Source organism: Aspergillus karnatakaensis, assembly GCF_047715665.1.
Source record: "Aspergillus karnatakaensis strain CBS 102800 unplaced genomic scaffold BJY04scaffold_92, whole genome shotgun sequence".
NCBI classification, from domain to species: domain Eukaryota; kingdom Fungi; phylum Ascomycota; class Eurotiomycetes; order Eurotiales; family Aspergillaceae; genus Aspergillus; species Aspergillus karnatakaensis.
In genome coordinates, this window is record NW_027395804.1 from 81874 (window position 1) to 97949 (window position 16076).

The 16076-nt window shown below is 51.2% G+C and overlaps 9 protein-coding genes across 9 annotated transcripts; 3 read left to right on the forward strand and 6 right to left on the reverse strand.

The window, feature by feature from the left end:
• Positions 1-61: 61 nt before the first annotated feature.
• On the forward strand, positions 62-1717 carry BJY04DRAFT_224499 (Zn(II)2Cys6 transcription factor domain-containing protein; the record flags this gene model as incomplete). Its single annotated transcript, XM_073717984.1, has 2 exons — positions 62-1195; positions 1244-1717. The coding sequence occupies 2 exons, from the start codon at positions 62-64 to the stop codon at positions 1715-1717; spliced, it is 1608 nt and encodes a 535-aa protein (XP_073564804.1).
• A 298-nt stretch (positions 1718-2015) lies between these two features.
• BJY04DRAFT_224500 (RNA ligase/cyclic nucleotide phosphodiesterase) lies at positions 2016-2813 on the forward strand (the record flags this gene model as incomplete). Its single annotated transcript, XM_073717985.1, has 1 exon — positions 2016-2813. One exon carries the CDS (start codon positions 2016-2018, stop codon positions 2811-2813), a length of 798 nt encoding a protein of 265 aa, XP_073564805.1.
• A 531-nt stretch (positions 2814-3344) lies between these two features.
• On the forward strand, positions 3345-5120 carry BJY04DRAFT_211662 (general substrate transporter; the record flags this gene model as incomplete). The annotated part of the gene is made up of 6 exons (XM_073714439.1): positions 3345-3374; positions 3465-3843; positions 3904-4096; positions 4144-4549; positions 4607-4933; positions 4995-5120. 6 exons carry the CDS (start codon positions 3345-3347, stop codon positions 5118-5120), a joined length of 1461 nt encoding a protein of 486 aa, XP_073564806.1.
• A 266-nt stretch (positions 5121-5386) lies between these two features.
• BJY04DRAFT_233138 (uncharacterized protein) lies at positions 5387-6820 on the reverse strand (the record flags this gene model as incomplete). The annotated part of the gene is made up of 4 exons (XM_073719900.1): positions 5387-5540; positions 5612-6215; positions 6268-6344; positions 6480-6820. The coding sequence occupies 4 exons, from the start codon at positions 6818-6820 to the stop codon at positions 5387-5389; spliced, it is 1176 nt and encodes a 391-aa protein (XP_073564807.1).
• Positions 6821-7122: 302 nt separating this feature from the next.
• BJY04DRAFT_172400 (uncharacterized protein) lies at positions 7123-7952 on the reverse strand. The gene has a single exon (XM_073709262.1). The coding sequence runs from the start codon at positions 7831-7833 to the stop codon at positions 7255-7257; it is 579 nt and encodes a 192-aa protein (XP_073564808.1). The 5' UTR covers positions 7834-7952; the 3' UTR covers positions 7123-7254.
• On the reverse strand, positions 7953-8530 carry BJY04DRAFT_172399 (uncharacterized protein). Its single transcript, XM_073709261.1, has one exon. It carries the CDS (start codon positions 8394-8396, stop codon positions 8073-8075), a length of 324 nt encoding a protein of 107 aa, XP_073564809.1. The 5' UTR covers positions 8397-8530; the 3' UTR covers positions 7953-8072.
• Positions 8531-9060: 530 nt separating this feature from the next.
• On the reverse strand, positions 9061-11194 carry BJY04DRAFT_211664 (cytochrome P450; the record flags this gene model as incomplete). The annotated part of the gene is made up of 9 exons (XM_073714440.1): positions 9061-9235; positions 9300-9475; positions 9538-9622; positions 9683-9879; positions 9954-10062; positions 10387-10456; positions 10501-10701; positions 10774-10905; positions 10969-11194. 9 exons carry the CDS (start codon positions 11192-11194, stop codon positions 9061-9063), a joined length of 1371 nt encoding a protein of 456 aa, XP_073564810.1.
• Positions 11195-12173: 979 nt separating this feature from the next.
• BJY04DRAFT_224504 (uncharacterized protein) lies at positions 12174-14389 on the reverse strand (the record flags this gene model as incomplete). Its single annotated transcript, XM_073717986.1, has 5 exons — positions 12174-13123; positions 13181-13314; positions 13366-13522; positions 13574-13949; positions 14000-14389. The coding sequence occupies 5 exons, from the start codon at positions 14387-14389 to the stop codon at positions 12174-12176; spliced, it is 2007 nt and encodes a 668-aa protein (XP_073564811.1).
• Positions 14390-14418: 29 nt separating this feature from the next.
• BJY04DRAFT_202900 (uncharacterized protein) lies at positions 14419-15752 on the reverse strand. The gene is made up of 2 exons (XM_073713278.1): positions 15390-15752; positions 14419-15291 (listed from the first exon to the last, which is right to left on the reverse strand). Exons 1-2 carry the CDS (start codon positions 15616-15618, stop codon positions 14747-14749), a joined length of 774 nt encoding a protein of 257 aa, XP_073564812.1. The 5' UTR covers positions 15619-15752; the 3' UTR covers positions 14419-14746.
• Positions 15753-16076: the final 324 nt, after the last annotated feature.

Sequence of the window (16076 nt, forward strand, 5' to 3'; positions counted from 1 at the left end):
CAGAGTGGTCGTGATTGTGGGATGTGTTCCCTGTGGTGAGTTCACTCAATGAGTACCCACGATGCAGCCGAATAGCATCATCAGCGGATACAGGGGTCGAGTCCGCAGCGGCTGCCTGACATGCCGTTCCCGCAAGGTCAAATGCGATGAGAAGCGTTCGAGCTGCCAGAACTGCACAAAGGTCAAGCGGAACTGCGTATACAAGCCTCGAAAAAGTACAATACCTCTGAGTCCTTCCAATGGAGCTGAGCCCTACTCATCTGAGCGCCGCTTTTCTTCATATCGCGAAAGGCAGCCGCGCCAACAGAGTAATGAGAACACTCGATCCTCAGGAAGCGTGGGCTACGACCCCTTCCTTTCCCCAGATCGATCTACCGGCGTTGTGACCTCGGTAGCTGGCATTGCCGGTGAAGGCGCCGCAAATCTGCCCTCAGCTTTTATTGCGCGAGATATCGAGCTCACTACAACTATGGATCTCCTTGCGGCGTGCGATGAATCTGTACAAGTATCTCTGTCGTTCTTCCTCAATTGCGTTGATTGCCCAAGCATAACGTCTTTTGATCCTGTCAATTGGAAGCTTATGAAATTTCACATTGTGACCCTCGGCAGCTCTTGCTCAGCTGTTGCTCTGGCTATTGTGGCTCTTTCAATGCTCTACAAAGCTCAGTTGTATACATTGCCCGCCGAGCGAGCACTGGCTCACTACCGCTCGGCTGTATCAAGCATACAGGAGCTCGTGAGCAACGATCACCAAGACTTTAGTACAATTCTCGTGGCCTTCTTCCTGGTATGCGTGTACGAAATGATCTATTCTGGCGAGGTCATCCCCATTCTCAACAAGCCAAGCACACAGTTCATGCAGCGCTTGACGGCATGGACGCAGGACACATCACCAAAATCCGACGTCTCGCTGAAGCTCATCAAGTGGTACAGGCTGCTTTACGCAAATACTCTACGCGGCGGCGGGACAAGGCTCATTTCGCATACCATCTACGCCCTCCTTCCCAGCTCTTTCACCCCTAGCTCAAAACTTCTATCTCTACATGTCCCCTCCCCACATCCATCAGACGACCTCTACGACGTCCTCAGCGCCCCCATCATTGACTTCTACTTCCGCCTCCAAGCTATCTCCGGCGACATTGCGCAACAAACCCACTACCACCGGTCACGCACCAGCAGCGCCGACCAAGACGAGGTAGTCCAGCGCACGAACAGCATCAAAACCCAACTGCGAGCACTCTAGGAGACTCGCTCCGGCACACAACGCCAGACACCCACGGGACTACGATCCAATCTCGCCCCCGAGATTGCAGAACCACTGATATCCCTAATCTCCCTGTGCACAGCCGCCTACCACGCTGAGTTCATCGAGCTCGACCGCGTCCTTGGCGATCCGGTGTCGAAATACACAGACTCGCGACAAGCAATGACGAAGCTGGAAGAGATTGTCAACGGGGATTCGAACGCGTTCTCCAAGGGGAAGCTTAACGCCGGGTATCTGCGTCCGTTGTTTCTCTATGCGATTGAGAGTACGGATCAGCGACAGAACGAGTGGGCTGTGGGGCGGCTGCGCCAGATCCAGAACCCGATCTGCAGAAGCGAGTTCTTTGCGTCCTTTGCGGAGGCGCTGTTTGAGGCTCAGATGAAGAAGCAGCGGAGGGTGACGTCCAAGTATTTCTGTCTGAGGTATTTTGGCGTCGTGCCGCCGTTTATGTAGCAAGTATATGTACTTATTCTCCTAGATTATTCGCTCTCGATCAGGACCCAGAGTAGCCACGTGGAGCTTAATCTAGCGTAAGACTATCGAGACTCGGCCTGTGAGATGATCGCCCGGCCCGGACTCCAATGGACCCCTCTCTCGCTAGCAGATTAGCGTTTCTTCGCGTATTCCTATCTCCTGCCGAGGCGACAAGGCTAGTATAAAGCCAAGTAATATCCCGGGCCCTGGAACTACGACCGAGCACTTCTCTCTATCATAACGTCTGGCTCTCTTCCACGGTCCTATACTCTCAACTATGGAGGTCATCCCAGCAACAACACCGGTTGCATCAGCCAAAGCTGCCACCACGACCACTACAACCGACCTGGGACTCACCCCTGCCCATGCACGCGAACACCCGCTCGGAGTGCCCTTCAAATTCTCCGCAGACGGCACTGTCCAGCGATACCCCGGAAACACCACGGTCTGCCACATCCCAGCGGACTCGCCACTCCAACCCCTCCTACACACCACGTACAACGCATTAAACACCCACCCGCGACTCTCAAAAATCATAGCGATCCTCCCTCCAAGCTCCTGGCACATGACTGTCGTCAACGGCGTCCGCGAGCAGGAATGCGAGCCCGGGATGTGGCCCCCGGGGTTAGAGAAGAAGCCTCTCGCCGAAGCCACAGAGGAGTTCGCGGTTGCTGCCCGGCGAGCCGGTCTTCAGCTTGAGGAGCAGGGTCTCGCGCCGCCGTACCGTATGCGTGTGAGAAGGTTCAACCCGGAGGTTGTTGCAGGGATTGGGCTGGAGGTTGAGGGGGCTACAGCTGAGGAAGAGAAGCGGATGAGGAGGTTGCGGGATGTCCTTGCGGATGCGATGGGGTTTCGGGCGCCGAACCATGAGGTTTATGACTTTCATGTTAGCATTGCGTACTTTTTGAGGCATGTTGAGGGGGGTGATCTGGTTGAGGTGCGGAGGTTGTATCGGGAGTTGTTGGAGGGGGTGGAGATGGAGGGAGGGCTGGAGTTTGAATTGGGGCTTGTGGAGTTTAATACGTTTGAGAATATGTTTGGTTTCCCAAGGCTATTTTACCTTGGGGAGCCGTAGGTAGTTGTCATGTTAGAACTGCTGGGTCCGAGATATTTGTTGAAAGTAAGCAAATGGAGTCATGATTGAAGACACCTCCCACCAGATCAACCAAACAAACAGAAAATAGGATATAGAACACCTCCCAACAGAAAATTGTAGACCACTTCTACAGCTGGGGTTTCTCCGAAAAGCCTCATCGCCCCCACATCAACCGCCACGTGCCCTAACTCGATCGCTGTATGGCCTCTTCTTTCGCTTCGAGATAAGCTTAATTGGTGCCACTCGGCTGCAGATAACCTCTTCGATCGTTCCTCTTGATCGTGATACCGAATCTCCAATATTTCTCCCGACCACGCCCCTGAATGTCTTCTTTTGACTGGTGAAATATGCTTCAGTATACAGGCCAGAATCGAATCTTGGGACGGAGAAGTCAACTCGGATCGTGAGAACAGCCTTATAAGAGGCCATCGTGTCCGCCGTGAAAGTGCTCATCGACAACCATCTTACCAACTCCCAGATTCAACAATCGGATATAAGTATCTTAAAGCCATGGTGGACGACTCTATCCCGGCCGACAAGGTCCCCGTGGCCACAACCTCCCCAGCAACCGCAGCAACAGCAATAGCAACAACATGGCTCGCCGATGCTGAAGATGCCACAGCCTAAGAGCACAACCTGGCCCTCCTTGCTGGCCTCCGCACCTATCCCAAAGCCATATTCTGGAGTGTCGCCATGTCCACTTCCATTATCATGGAAGGCTACGACACCATGCTCATGGGCAATTTCTACGGTCAGTCTGCCTTCCGACGTCAGTACGGCATGCACGTTGAGGGTGATACCTATGAGATCTCCTCATCCTGGCAGGCGGGCCTCAGCAATGCCTCAACCTGCGGCCAGCTTCTCGGCCTTCTCATGGCTGGATACGTGAGTGAGAGGTTCGGCTTCCGGATGACCATGATATTTGGCTTGGGGGTGATGATCGGATTGATCTTCATTCCATTTTTTGCGCCCAGTTTGGCGGTTCTGTGTGTCGGGCAGGTTTTCCTTGGTTTGTTCTTCTTATCGATCCTCATCCCAGGCAGGCAGAACGGCTAAGATCTTTTTGCAGGTATTCCACTGGGTCTGTTCCAGACGACCCCGGTTCTCTACGCCACGGAAATCCTCCCCGTCTGCCTGCGCGCATATCTTACCGTCTACGTCAACGTCTGCTGGGCATTCGGCCATCTCATCGGCGCGGGAATCCTCCGCGCCACGGCAACAATGGACACACAATGGGCCTATCGCATCCCATTCGCAATCCAGTATGTCTTTCCCACCCGTCCCCAGATAGATCAACTAAAACAGATAGATGGATCTGTCCCCTCCTCCTCATCCCGCTCCTCTTCTTCGCCCCCGAATCCCCTTGGTGGCTCGTCCGTCGCGGACGCCTCGAAGAAGTTAAGGCCGTCCTACGAAGCGTGGTCTCAAACACCGATGCTGAAATCGACGTCGACAAATTTGTCGCGCTGATGGTCGTTACAACAGAGCACGAGCGTAGCGTCAACGCTTCAACCTCCTACGCAGCTTGTCTACGTGGCATTGATCTCAGGCGCACCCTCATTGGCATTGGAATCTACTGCACGCAGACTCTCTCCAGGAACCCCCTGCGCTCATACTCGACATACTTCCTCCAGCAGGCCGGAATGCCGAGCACCAGGTCCTTCGACATGACGATTATCGGGTACGCGCTTGCCGTTGCGGGAGGGTTTGTTTCGGTACGTTCGTTACCTTTGCCCTGTCAATCCAGTCTTCTAACTTATAACTTAACGCAGTGGGCCCTCCTCCCCATCCTCGGCCGCCGCCCCGTCTACGTCTACTCCCTAGCAACCATGACCCTCCTCCTCCTGCTAATCGGCATCCTGGGAATCCCCCAAGCAACCTCCTCCAGCCCCGCCTACAGCAACGCCATCGGCGCGCTGCTCATCATCTCCTCATTCCTATACAACAGCGGCATGGGCCCGCTAACCAACACTCTCTGCTCGGAGATTCCCTCTGCACTTCTGCGGTCGAAATCCGTCGTCCTTGCGCGCTGGACATACTCCGTCTCCGGTGTTATTGCAGGGACGATCACGCCGTACCAGCTGGACTCCACGGCTTGGGTTCTTCTGGGCGGGGCTTTGTGCGCTTTCGACTGGTTTTGCGTGGTTCTGTGTGCCTGAGACGAAGGGGAGGACGACGGTGGAGATGGATCTGTTGTTTGAGAGGGGGGTTAGTATGAGGAGGTTCGGCGAGACGGAAGTGGATCTTGTGGAGGGGATCTGTGGGGATGAGAAGAGGGGGGTATAATTGAAGAGAGGGGTATAATTGGAGAGAAGGGGGGTGGGTAGGAATACCGGGGTCTGTTGTTGCTACTACATCTGTGGATAGTCATTATAGTTGTATGCGTTTTATCTAAAGAGGCCGTCACTCTTTTTACCATTCGGCAGCCTCCTTCTTGGAAGATGGATATCTTGACCCTTTACCGAGAAAGCCAATACTCCGCTGGCCCAAATTGAGGAGCAAAATCAACCAAGCTTCCAGCATCTTCACTACTGTCTAATGGCATGGCATAGTTACTGGATGCCTTGACCTGGGGCCAAGTTAGTAGTCGCCGGTAGAGCCAGAAGAGGAGAATCAAAGCAAATTGGGAGTCTAGCAGCCCACATCTCAGGCCCTGTAAGCCCAGTACTGGCCTTTATCTCTCTTGCAGATTCCGGCATTCTGTCTCTAGGTGTCAATGGTTAGCCTCGTCTAACAGATAGTCCACTTACTGAATATGATGGCAACGAGTGGCTCACAGTTTATCAACTTCTTCAACGATGGCTGCCATCTCTGTCCTTATTGCTTTCCGGGCAATGATCAAAGCACGAACACCCATCTCAACCGCGCCCGCAGCCTCATTCTGTTTATACTTCTCTGGCTGGGCTAGCGCATCCTGCACCAGTTTCAAATGCCTTTTGTATGCCATATAAGCATTGAAAGCCTCCTTTGCCCTAGCGTTCGCAGTCTCATACTGAGGGATTGTAATTTCGCGCGTCCGAGCCCAAGATATAAAACTTGGACACTCGTCGTACTTGGTCAATATAGCATACGTGCGCGCAGGGATCTTCTTGACTAGATCTGGATATTCCGAAACCACCTTGAAAAGCGACGGTAGATCCCAATCAGCATCTTCGCGCCTGATCTGGCCTCCTCCCACCCAGTTCACGGAGATTGAATGTTTGTGTGTACTAAAGGCTGACTCGAGATCGTTTTTTGAGTCAGGATTCGAGTTGGTGGACTCCTTGCCCTCGGTACAATTGTTGAGGGCCTTTTCGAGAGCTGATACTAGAGTATCCTTGTTGCTCTCTTCGAGCACACGTGCGGAGATAACAGCGTGTAGTTCTCCTCCTTCTATGAAGCCTGGTGAACGGAATGAGCCACCAAATAACTGATCATGAGGACGAGGACGTACCAGAAATGAACGAATCTCCGTAGATCTCATGGAACTCATTCGAGTCAATTTCCCTAACAGTATACATACTGTCATTACTACAGCAAGCTCAGGTCAGTCAAAGCGGCTTCTGCATCGTCTGTGTATAGAAGACTGACAATTCTGCTGAGTCTAAGGCAGTCGTTTCTAACGATACTAATCAGCACATTACGAGTTCCACCGGGTCGTCAGACTTACGATTCACCACCTTGACAGAGACAAGAGCCTGGAGATCCGATGACGGAAAGGTTGCCGTGTCAAGCGATAGTCCACCTCCAGGCAGCATGACGGTCCCTTGTTTGATACAACTTGCCGCCGAGATTCTCATTGGCTCTGTAATATGCGATGCCTTTTCTACTACCTTTGTCGAGTAGCTGATATTTTGCGTCGCGCTTGTCGATTGGCTGGCAGCCACTGGACACATAATCTCCTTGTCGAACGTGACGGCGTTGTCGACGCGAAGCTCCTGAAGAAACGAGTTATACCCCTGCCCAAGGCGCATTCTATCATCATATGGTGTGAGGAGTAGAGCCATTTTGGGTGGTTGACTTTTGCCACGAGATGGGCGGCGGAGCTGTTATATATGTAGATGGTGTCCGGCTATTTCTTCCTAGTTTATTGTTGGCAAGAATAACCGAGTTGGGATGTTCTGATTCTCCCCACAGTGGTCTCCACTGTTCAGCTGAGCTTAGGTGAGTATGGTATCGGGGTTTGGCTTTCGTACTTGCTATGTCGAACCTTTTCCTAGGGGTTTGCGGATCCCTGCATACATTCAAGGCGATATGTTCTAGCTTGATTGATTGAGAGGCATACAGCTACGCTAAGTTGGATCCAAGACACTCGCTTCTAGTATTGAAAGTATTGTTAGCACTAGAAAGTAACACACTGTGTTAACATTTGCGGCGCGATGAGTAGATGGTTCCCTCCCACACATTGTATATTTTTCGCTACACACCACATGGCGCAGTCTCAGTTCCTCTCTATTTCGTATATCTCCTGTTCTCTGTTCTCGACATCATAGATGAACAGTTTCTTGACGTGTTGCTCATCATCCACCATGCAGGAGAAATGCATCGACATTCCAACATTGCCCATCTCGGCGAGAGCGCGAAGCTTCTTCACTTTTACCAGGGTCCACCCCGCCTCATTACCACCAGCCAGGATGGGTTCCGGAAGTGGGGGTCCATTAGCGAGGTCTATCTTAACTCCTTTCAGAAACGGGCGTTGGTCATAAACTGGCAAGTAACCGCTCAAGGCGTTGATGAAGTCCTGCAGAGAATGGGAGATGTAGTCTTGCTCGATTTCCATCTCTGGGTTCCAGCTCACTGTGCCATCCTTGAGCACTAGTCGTTCGAGGGTCCGAGGTAGGGCATCTAAGAGTGCATCTTTTGCCCACGGCGCCTCGCCCAGGAGGAGTTCTATCGGAAGTTCAAGAGTCTTGAGGACGGCAAACTGTTTCAAAGAGCCCAGAGGCTCACTCCAGAACGTGTGTAACAGAAACCCTGAGTAATCCTGGCTGAAGCCGTGCCAGTCAACGTCGATGCTCATAGTTGTGAGCGTTGTAGATAGAGGCGCCAAAGCAGCACACACTTTGCGAAAATTCACACTTTTAAACTTGGGCGGAATAGGAAGATTGATCCATCCCAGGTGCAACTCTGTAAGCCGTGGCGCCAGCTTCACAAAACTCTTCACGTCACTGGTAGTAAGCCCGCGGCATTGCCAGAAACAGAGAACACTAAGTGACTCCGATACCGGCACACGCTTCCATTCTTTGACGCCAGGGTAACTCAAGGTGAGATTGAGCTCTTCCAGTGTTGGCAGGTGCAGAAACGGTATGATGAATCCCCGTCCGAGCCGGAATCCAAAGTTCTGCCACGTCGCTCGTTCTCCCCTAGTATGACGCTCTTGAGCCGAGTAAAGTGCCGTGTCGGGGACCGTCGTCGAATTAGGAGCCCCAGGACCTCAGGAAGTAGCGTGGAGCAGTGGAGCAGCGGAAGGCCGAGGTCGAGGGTGTCGATGTTTGTAGTTACGGCTAGGAGTAGTGCAGTCCATGCATCATAATAGTTATGGTCGAGCTTCTTTTGCCACATCTTCTGGTCTTCCAGCTCCATAAGCCTGGCTAGCTTAAAGCCCAAGGATGTCAGTTCACCATTGTTGTCCCCGTGGCCGTATCGGGCATCGTCGGTTCGATAGTCGCCTAGATGCGGTAAGTCTAGACGTAATTTCTTTACCAGATCCCGTAGTGACTTCCGTTCAACGAGGGTACGAACAAGCTGTTGGAGGTTGAGACATGACCAGTTTGTTAGGCGGCCGCGGGGACCCCAGAAGATCTCGCAATACAGGTATGGGATTGCTAGTTGATTGAGAGTCTTGCTTGTCAATGCTAGAGAAGCTAGGGCTGGAGAGTCACACTTTTCAAGGATTAAATGCTGGAGTTCAAGAGGTAGAGGGAGTTAGGCTGCCATTGCTGTGGTGGGGGTGTTGTGACTCCTAAGCTACCACTAGTTAGTCTAGCTGGTTTTGCAGGGACGACGGACTCCCCGGACAAATGTAGACCCAGCCAATAATTACATGTCCAAGGCGACAGGGATGTTTTGGAGTCTAGTATAAATACGGAGTAGTGGTCAGCCTATCGTCCATATATATGATATACTCGTTTCGTTGCCCAGAGAAGCGACGGCAGCAAGTCTAACATAAATACCACAGGGTATGATCAGGTTAAAGAGAGTCCGAACCCATCTGAAACGGCTGCCGGATGATCAACAACAATACCCCTCAACTAGCGCTATGAAGCAAAGCCCGAACGCCCTTGGACTGATAGCTCGGCAGCGAGATTATATATCCATGTACCGGAACTACATCACTTCCATCCGTTGCAAATAGTTCTAGCTCCGGTGCCCCGGGGGCATAGAACTCCAGTAAAAGGCGAAGAATAATCATATGTGCGAGGCTACGATAGAGTCAACCTATCAATTGCGGAGAGGGTAGACCAGAAGAGAGGGTGGATGACGTACTTCCTGCCGATACAATCCCTGGAGCCTCTCCCAAAAGGCACAAAGTGCTGACCATCCCCGAAGACAGATGTGTTCTTTCTTTCTTCTTCAAGCCAGCGTTCGGGAATAAAGGCGTGTGGGTTCGGATATACTTCCGGGTCCATGTGCAATGTATGCGATGCCATGCCTATAGGAGTCTTTGTAACGTTTGCTTCATTTAGTTATCGGAGAAGGAAGCGGGCGAAGAGACAGAACATACCCCACGCGGAATCGTCCACTCGCCCAGTTGAATTGAGATCGTGGGGAAAATGCGATTCGTCCGCTTTAGGCTTCCTGAGCTCATGCTATAAGAATAGGTTGTGGTCAGCTGTTGGTTTTAATGGGATTTTCGGCGGCGCACTCACCGTAAGCCCTCCTTGATACAAGCATCCAGATACCTTAGTTTTTCCAGGTTTCGGGCGAGTATTGGACCGGGATTGTTGGAGAGATGCTCCTTGAGCTCGATCTGTAGACTCCCGCGTGCACGAGCGTCTAATGATAAATGTGTGACAATGGTTTGCACGGTAAGTGAGAGAGGAAAGACTGCGGATTGTTGGATGAGCTGAAATTACATTGATGTCAGTGATATACTATACCTCTCGCTGTGTAAAGGAGTTGAAAAGTAAAGTAACAAACCTGTCCGGCCAGATCATAGATATCATCACCAAATTGCTGCTTGACTGCTTTTCCTCGCTGTGTGTCTCCAATAGTCACCTTTGTGGACGGTCGTAGAGCGTCTTTGTGCCTTTTGAAATGCCGCTTATGCAAGTTTAGCTGTTAGGATAGGACTAGGCGCTGTGAGGGTCAGGCGATGGGATGCTCACTTGTTCTGTTGATTTCGTCCGTAACAGAAATGGGGGGATAGAGAGCAGAAATGCCATTATGTACCTCCTAGCCCGCCAAAGTCAGTATACTCATCATGCTTTTCAGGTTGATGCAAACCTTGCAGGCTGTGGAATCTGTGCAAATAGAGGGATGAACCGCATTCCTTGACTCCGGGTCTTCCACCTTTTCCACAGCACAGTCAGCGAGTACGTAGCAGACAATATATGATATACCAAGATCTCACCATGCACCATTAAAGTCCGGGTCCGCAAGATAATTCGTCGGCCGCTCGCAAATAATCGTTGAGACAGTGTCTACCAAGTTAGCTGGGCCCTGCCATTTCTGTAAATCGTCATACCGATAGCAAATGAGAGCAGGGCATAAGTCAAGTTCACCGGCACATTGGTATCTTTGAACTCGTCTAACCGATCTCGAAGCCTTTCAATTCCACTTTGCACATGAGTCTCTAGCTCCCGTACGCCAGATGTGGAAAAGAACTGCTGGATTGGTGCTCGAACGATGCGGTGTTCGTCGTGAGACCGAACCCTTTTGATATAACCTGAAACATGCGACCTCGTTAGCCTGTTCAGGTACAGGATAGACTAATCAACTCTAAGAAACAATACCGCACCCTCAAATCCAGTACCGTTAGACGCGCCAGCATCTAGCTCTGACTTTCCAACATTTCCTGGGACAAAGACACTTGAGTAGTAGGCCGGATCGGATACGTGTAGCTCGGTTGGTGTTACCCGGATGATGGGTCCTATTGTGGTGCAATATTGTCAATTCTATTACCTGAACCTTAGCTGAGCCAGTATCTGCTTACCGTATCTCTGGTGCATTTCTTGAATCTTTTGGTAGTATAGCCCTGGCTTAATAAAGTCATAGTAGAATTCATACAGAAAGGTTGCTTTGGCAAAGGGAGATCCGGGAAAACAGCTCAGCGGGCTGAGCCAGAGACGATAAACCAGAATAGCTGTAGCGTAGCTAGAAAGGCCAAGTAGAAGGTATAAAGTGGTTTCCCACATAGGCAGCGTCTGTAGAAAAGCCATGAGTGGCATGCTTGGATGGTGAAGAATGGCCTGGCGGGTCAAGAGGGTGAGCAAGCGAAGGGGTTATAAAGGCTTGGGGAGGCCAGACGTGGATTGCCTCTCTATCAGGCTGACAGCTTGACTGGAAACACGTAGATTGTCTTTTGGAGATATGCAATCAGAGGGCTTTAGATGAGCTCAGAGGCTGAAGAATCCGAATGCCTGCTGACAGTCCGAACAATCAATCAGCTACCTTTCGATGTATCACAAACATCAGATGTGTGCACGCGTTATCTGCATTATTGCATCTCTCACATACATCCCCAGCCTTGTGTCCTTCCTACTTCCGTATCATTCGCCGAGGCTACCTGATCCTGATACTCGATCGTTCTCTGTTCTAGCAAATCTCTTTATTTCCTTCTCTCCGGGTCGGATGTACATCGAACACCTTAGTAGCACTAGTCCTTAGGGAGGGTAGGATTGCATCTTCTGATATTTAGCAGAGACTGATGCAGATCTAGCTCAACAACATCATGGTTTCTTGGGCTCATCACAAGATCTGCTCGTCATGAAACGGAGATGGTGAATTACCCTAAACCGAGATCACATACCGAGCTTTCTGTTACTTGTACCGCTATACTGCACCCATGGAAGATTTCTTCTCCTTTTTCTGGCCTCTCCGTCGTTCCAGGATGTTTGAGGCTCCGAATTCCAATTCTTACATTCTTTCAGCCTCGTGCATCTTATCAAAATGACGTGGTCTAGTCTATCAGTCTCTAAACCCTGTCCTAGATGAGAGAGTGAGATCTTACATGTAAGAGAATCAAACCTGGATTATCTCTCTGCTTACGCACATCAGAAGAGCCGCACATTCAACCAGTTGTCGTTGATAAATGCAATCACGTACAGGTGTTGAGAGTCTAAGTCACGAAAAGCATGAAGCAGAAGGAGTCTGGAGCATTTTCAACAATTTAAAGCCAATCTTTAATTGGATTCTACCTCATAAGCCCCCCCTCTTTGCAACCGGAAACTCTGCAATATGCAGCTTTGCAGCACCATATGGAATCAGTCTCACCCTCGTCGGCTTACCACTAACGATCGGATCAACAGGTGGAAGTGCAGCAGTTCCCAGCTCCTCCTCCCAATCAATAATCCAAGCATCAACCCACAACGCCACGGGATTAGCTTCACGGGCCCAGATGGGGTTTCTCAAGTCTTCTTCAGGCGATTGGAGCTGCTCAACGGTGATAGAGTCTGGGTCGATTGCGTACCGCCATTCCGAGGTCGGGTTCAGAGTATAGTCCTTTGTTTCAGGGAGGACCTGGCTATCGGGTAGAGGTGTACGGTCCGTCCAGTTTAGTGGGGTATGGGAGGTCTTTGTGTCTTCGATGTCGAGGGCGTAGAGGAGGGGGCCGTGGTAGATAGCTACTGTGCCGTTTCTGTGGGAAACCCTAGTGGACAAGGATAGGTTCAATTCGATTGTTGTTTTGCCTTTGCGGATGTTGAACTGTTGAAGGTTGTCCTCGTTTGGGGAGATTTTCTTCCAATCTCCTTTGTGTCCAATTCGATATTTCGATTCCGTGGAGGAACCCTGAGCCCAGGCGGGGATTCGGACTGAGAAGTCGAAGTCTCTCTCGGTGGTTATTGTGTAGCTGAGCTTTCCGCTGAATGGATACTTTGTGTCGCAGGATATCCTAACCTTGTCATCGTGTATATGCGTATCCAGGGTAGTCGGGCCAAGTAAAACATGTACAATATCGCCTTGAGCTGCTTGAACATAGGAAGAGGCAGCGTATTTTGGATATCCTTGCGCGTGGTTAACTGTGCAGCAGGGGAAGTTTGGCTCGAGTCCGAAACTGCTGCCGTAAGGAACGACGTTGAAGAATGGATTGGCTGTTAAATTCTTTGACCACGGCTGATTAGTTTGCTGAACGTATTGATGTGCCCACCCTGTGCTCATTAGCATGTATTTTTAGCAACTCTCTGTGCTTACAGGCAGTCACTCACAATCAGGGCTAATGGCTGCTGGAAGAGCATTGAATGCTGGGAGCTCTGCCATGTCAGCGTAATGGTTGACTCCATACAATCTGTGTAGATAGGCCATGGAGTACATCATTTCAACAGCCATGCATGTCTCCGATCTGTGAGAGCCATATATCAGTTTCTGTTGGATAACAGAAGAAGCTACCTACCCTCTCTGAGGACTAGTGCTGCCAAGGTGTTCATCACCGGTGATACTTCCTGCTCGTGTATAATGGTACTGCTCTGTCCATCTGACTGCATCACTCGTTTGGTCTGGGAGGGAATCATTGCGAGTCATGCGGTAGAGCACAGATGGGTAGCGTAACCCTATATGCGCATCAGCCTCACATTGACTCCTCAAATAGATAAACAGCATACCTTGCGCCAGATTAACCCCATGCGTAAACCCACTCGTCCTGAACCCCGGAGTGCCGACAGTAGGAAAGACACCCTCAACGAAAAACTCTGTCCAGTCTCGGGAGCCTTTTCGTCCACCAGCGAACATCAGCTCCATTGTTTCCCAAATGACCTCTTCATTGCCCCGAGGGTGGTTCTTGTACAACCACTGCAGGGCTAGCGGCAGCTCATGCGTTCTAGAGACACCAAAGCCGAACGGATCAAAGTTGTCTCCTTCGTCCTTATCCTGAAGCAGCCCGGTGAAACTATTCTGGAGCATGGAATGAGCAAGACTCGTAAATTTGTGCATTGCCGTTACAATGCGGTCGGTCTCGGAAGGTTCTGCTTCAGCGTATTGCTGTCCAGTCAACGTCTATAGATCAGTCATACAGGTGCTGCTAAACATACCACCAGAGCGAAAAACAGCAAACTCCTCGCCCAAAACCCCCTTGTCTGCCGCGTCCTCTCAGGCCCCAACCAGCCATCCTCAGCTTGGTGTTCCAGCGTATAGTCCAAGAACTTCTTCGCTTGCTCTTTCAGCCGTGCATCGTCAAGCGTATAGGCAAGTGGGACGATATAATTGAACCAATACGGCACCGCCTCATTCAGCTCGCTGTACTCATGGGTCCCTCCAAGCCATGTAGAGTCCGCGACATATCGGTAAAAGTCAAACAAGTGACCAGGTAGAGCGTCTGCAGACAGTAACAGCTGGTCTTGAAGCCAGCCCGAGGCTTTGATTGAGCCAAGTGGGAATGTGTCATATTTGAATGGGGCCAGCTCTTTCGGCTTCGAGGCCATTGCACTTGGAGTTAGGGTTGTAAGCGGTATTATGAGTAGAAATACGGCGTTTAGCTTCATCTTCGGTGCGACTAAGACCTATAATCAAGGTCTGTTTAGGCAGAATTAAATACCCCGACTCGAACCGCGCACAAATCGCCGGACCGGCTCCGTAGGCCTTGGAGAAGCTGCTCCGGTCGATCCCCCGGTCCTCTCCACGAGAGTTCCCCGCAATTACATCGTTCATCACTCCGTAGTTTGCAGCATATGTAGGTCATTGTTACAAGATGCCTTCTGTGCGTTGCCTGACGCACACCGATTAATGTATACTATACATCTAGAGGGAGGTATAACCAGAAAAACCCTTGCAGTCCCCGGTCAAAACCGATTATAATCCCCCTCCAACTCCCCCGGTTGACTTCTCGACCCCCTAAACCCTTCCGACGGAAGCTCTCCCCGTCCTTGATATGACACCGGCATCTGAGAGATGGAGCGCGGCCCCTCCTCCTCCTTCAAACTTATCTCCGTCAACCCCTGCCCCTCCCCAGCCTTCCGACTGCGCCTCCTTTGCACGAAGAAGAGAACCGCACATAATATCAAAAACAGCCCTAACCCGGCTCCAAGACCACCCCCAACCGCAGCGCCTATACTTATCGACGACGAGGAGGATGGTTCTGTCTCTGATGCACTCCCACTTCCACTCTCATTTATGTGGCTGCTATTCGTCGATGATTCGGCAACCGCATACACCGGCGTCCCCTCCTCCGGCAGAAACTGGATCTCGACCAGATTACTCGGCGCAGGCCCAGGCCAGATCTCACTACTCTGCGCCTCGCAGTTCGCCTTCCCGTTGTCGTCGTAGCTGCAGCACGACCAGAAGCCCGTGCTGGAGTTGTAGTGGATGTCGGAGAGGTGGCGGGCGCCTATTACAATATCAGGTCTATCAGCGTTCCATTTCTTGTTCGTATCAATTTTTCTCAAAGCGATATTCGATTTAGAGTCACTGAGGGAGAATGCTCACCGCATCGCGTCGCGCACGCCGGACTCTGCAGTGTCGGATCCGTGCAGTCGGCGCGGTAATACCCTTCGTTCCCGTCGGGGTTCTTGAAGTGGCAGACCGAGTCGCTCATGCAGTAGTCGCCGCGGACGCAGCAGGTCACGTAGGGGTTTGTGTTATTCGTAACGCCGCAGGGGATGCTGGCGACGTTTTTGGAGATGATGCCCTTGTGCATGGAGTAGCAGGCGTCCATGGTGGCGTGTTGGTCTTTGGAGTAGAGGAGGGGCAGTAAGGCGGAGAATGGGAGATTTGAAGACTTTTGAAATTTGGGCAAAGGTAAGAGGGGATCTGGCGCTCTTATGGGCTTCCGATCTGTCTGTGATAGATGAGCGCGGCTAATGATGTGTCGTGATAGGCTGTCCTGATCCCAGGCCAACAATTCGCCTTCGGTGTAAGGAATGATTTGCGCTTTTAACGTTAGTATTTGCTTGGCGCTTATTACTTTTTCGGAGATAGATAGGGGTGGGGGTGCTAAAAATAAGCTACGGCGACAGCGACAGCGCCGGCTTCTCCAACGCCCTCTGGGGTTATCCGCGTAACGAGCTTTCAGGGTTATTCGGAGACAATGTACGGGGTACCTCGCTGTGTAACAAACAAGGCTGCAGAGGTATAGAATCGCTGGGATGTAGTTCAGATGGTCACGACGACAGA

What these genes read in the sequence shown, in the direction of transcription:
- BJY04DRAFT_172400 (XM_073709262.1), bottom strand. Translation starts at nt 7,833, where the DNA reads ATGAGCATCGACGTTGACTGGCACGGCTTCAGCCAGGATTACTCAGGG.
- BJY04DRAFT_172399 (XM_073709261.1), bottom strand. Translation starts at nt 8,396, where the DNA reads ATGGAGCTGGAAGACCAGAAGATGTGGCAAAAGAAGCTCGACCATAAC.
- BJY04DRAFT_202900 (XM_073713278.1), bottom strand. Translation starts at nt 15,618, where the DNA reads ATGGACGCCTGCTACTCCATGCACAAGGGCATCATCTCCAAAAACGTC. An exon ending in GGCGTGCGCGACGCGATGCG is followed by an intron (nt 15,292 to 15,389) that starts GTGAGCATTCTC and finishes ATATTGTAATAG; the next exon opens with GCGCCCGCCACCTCTCCGAC.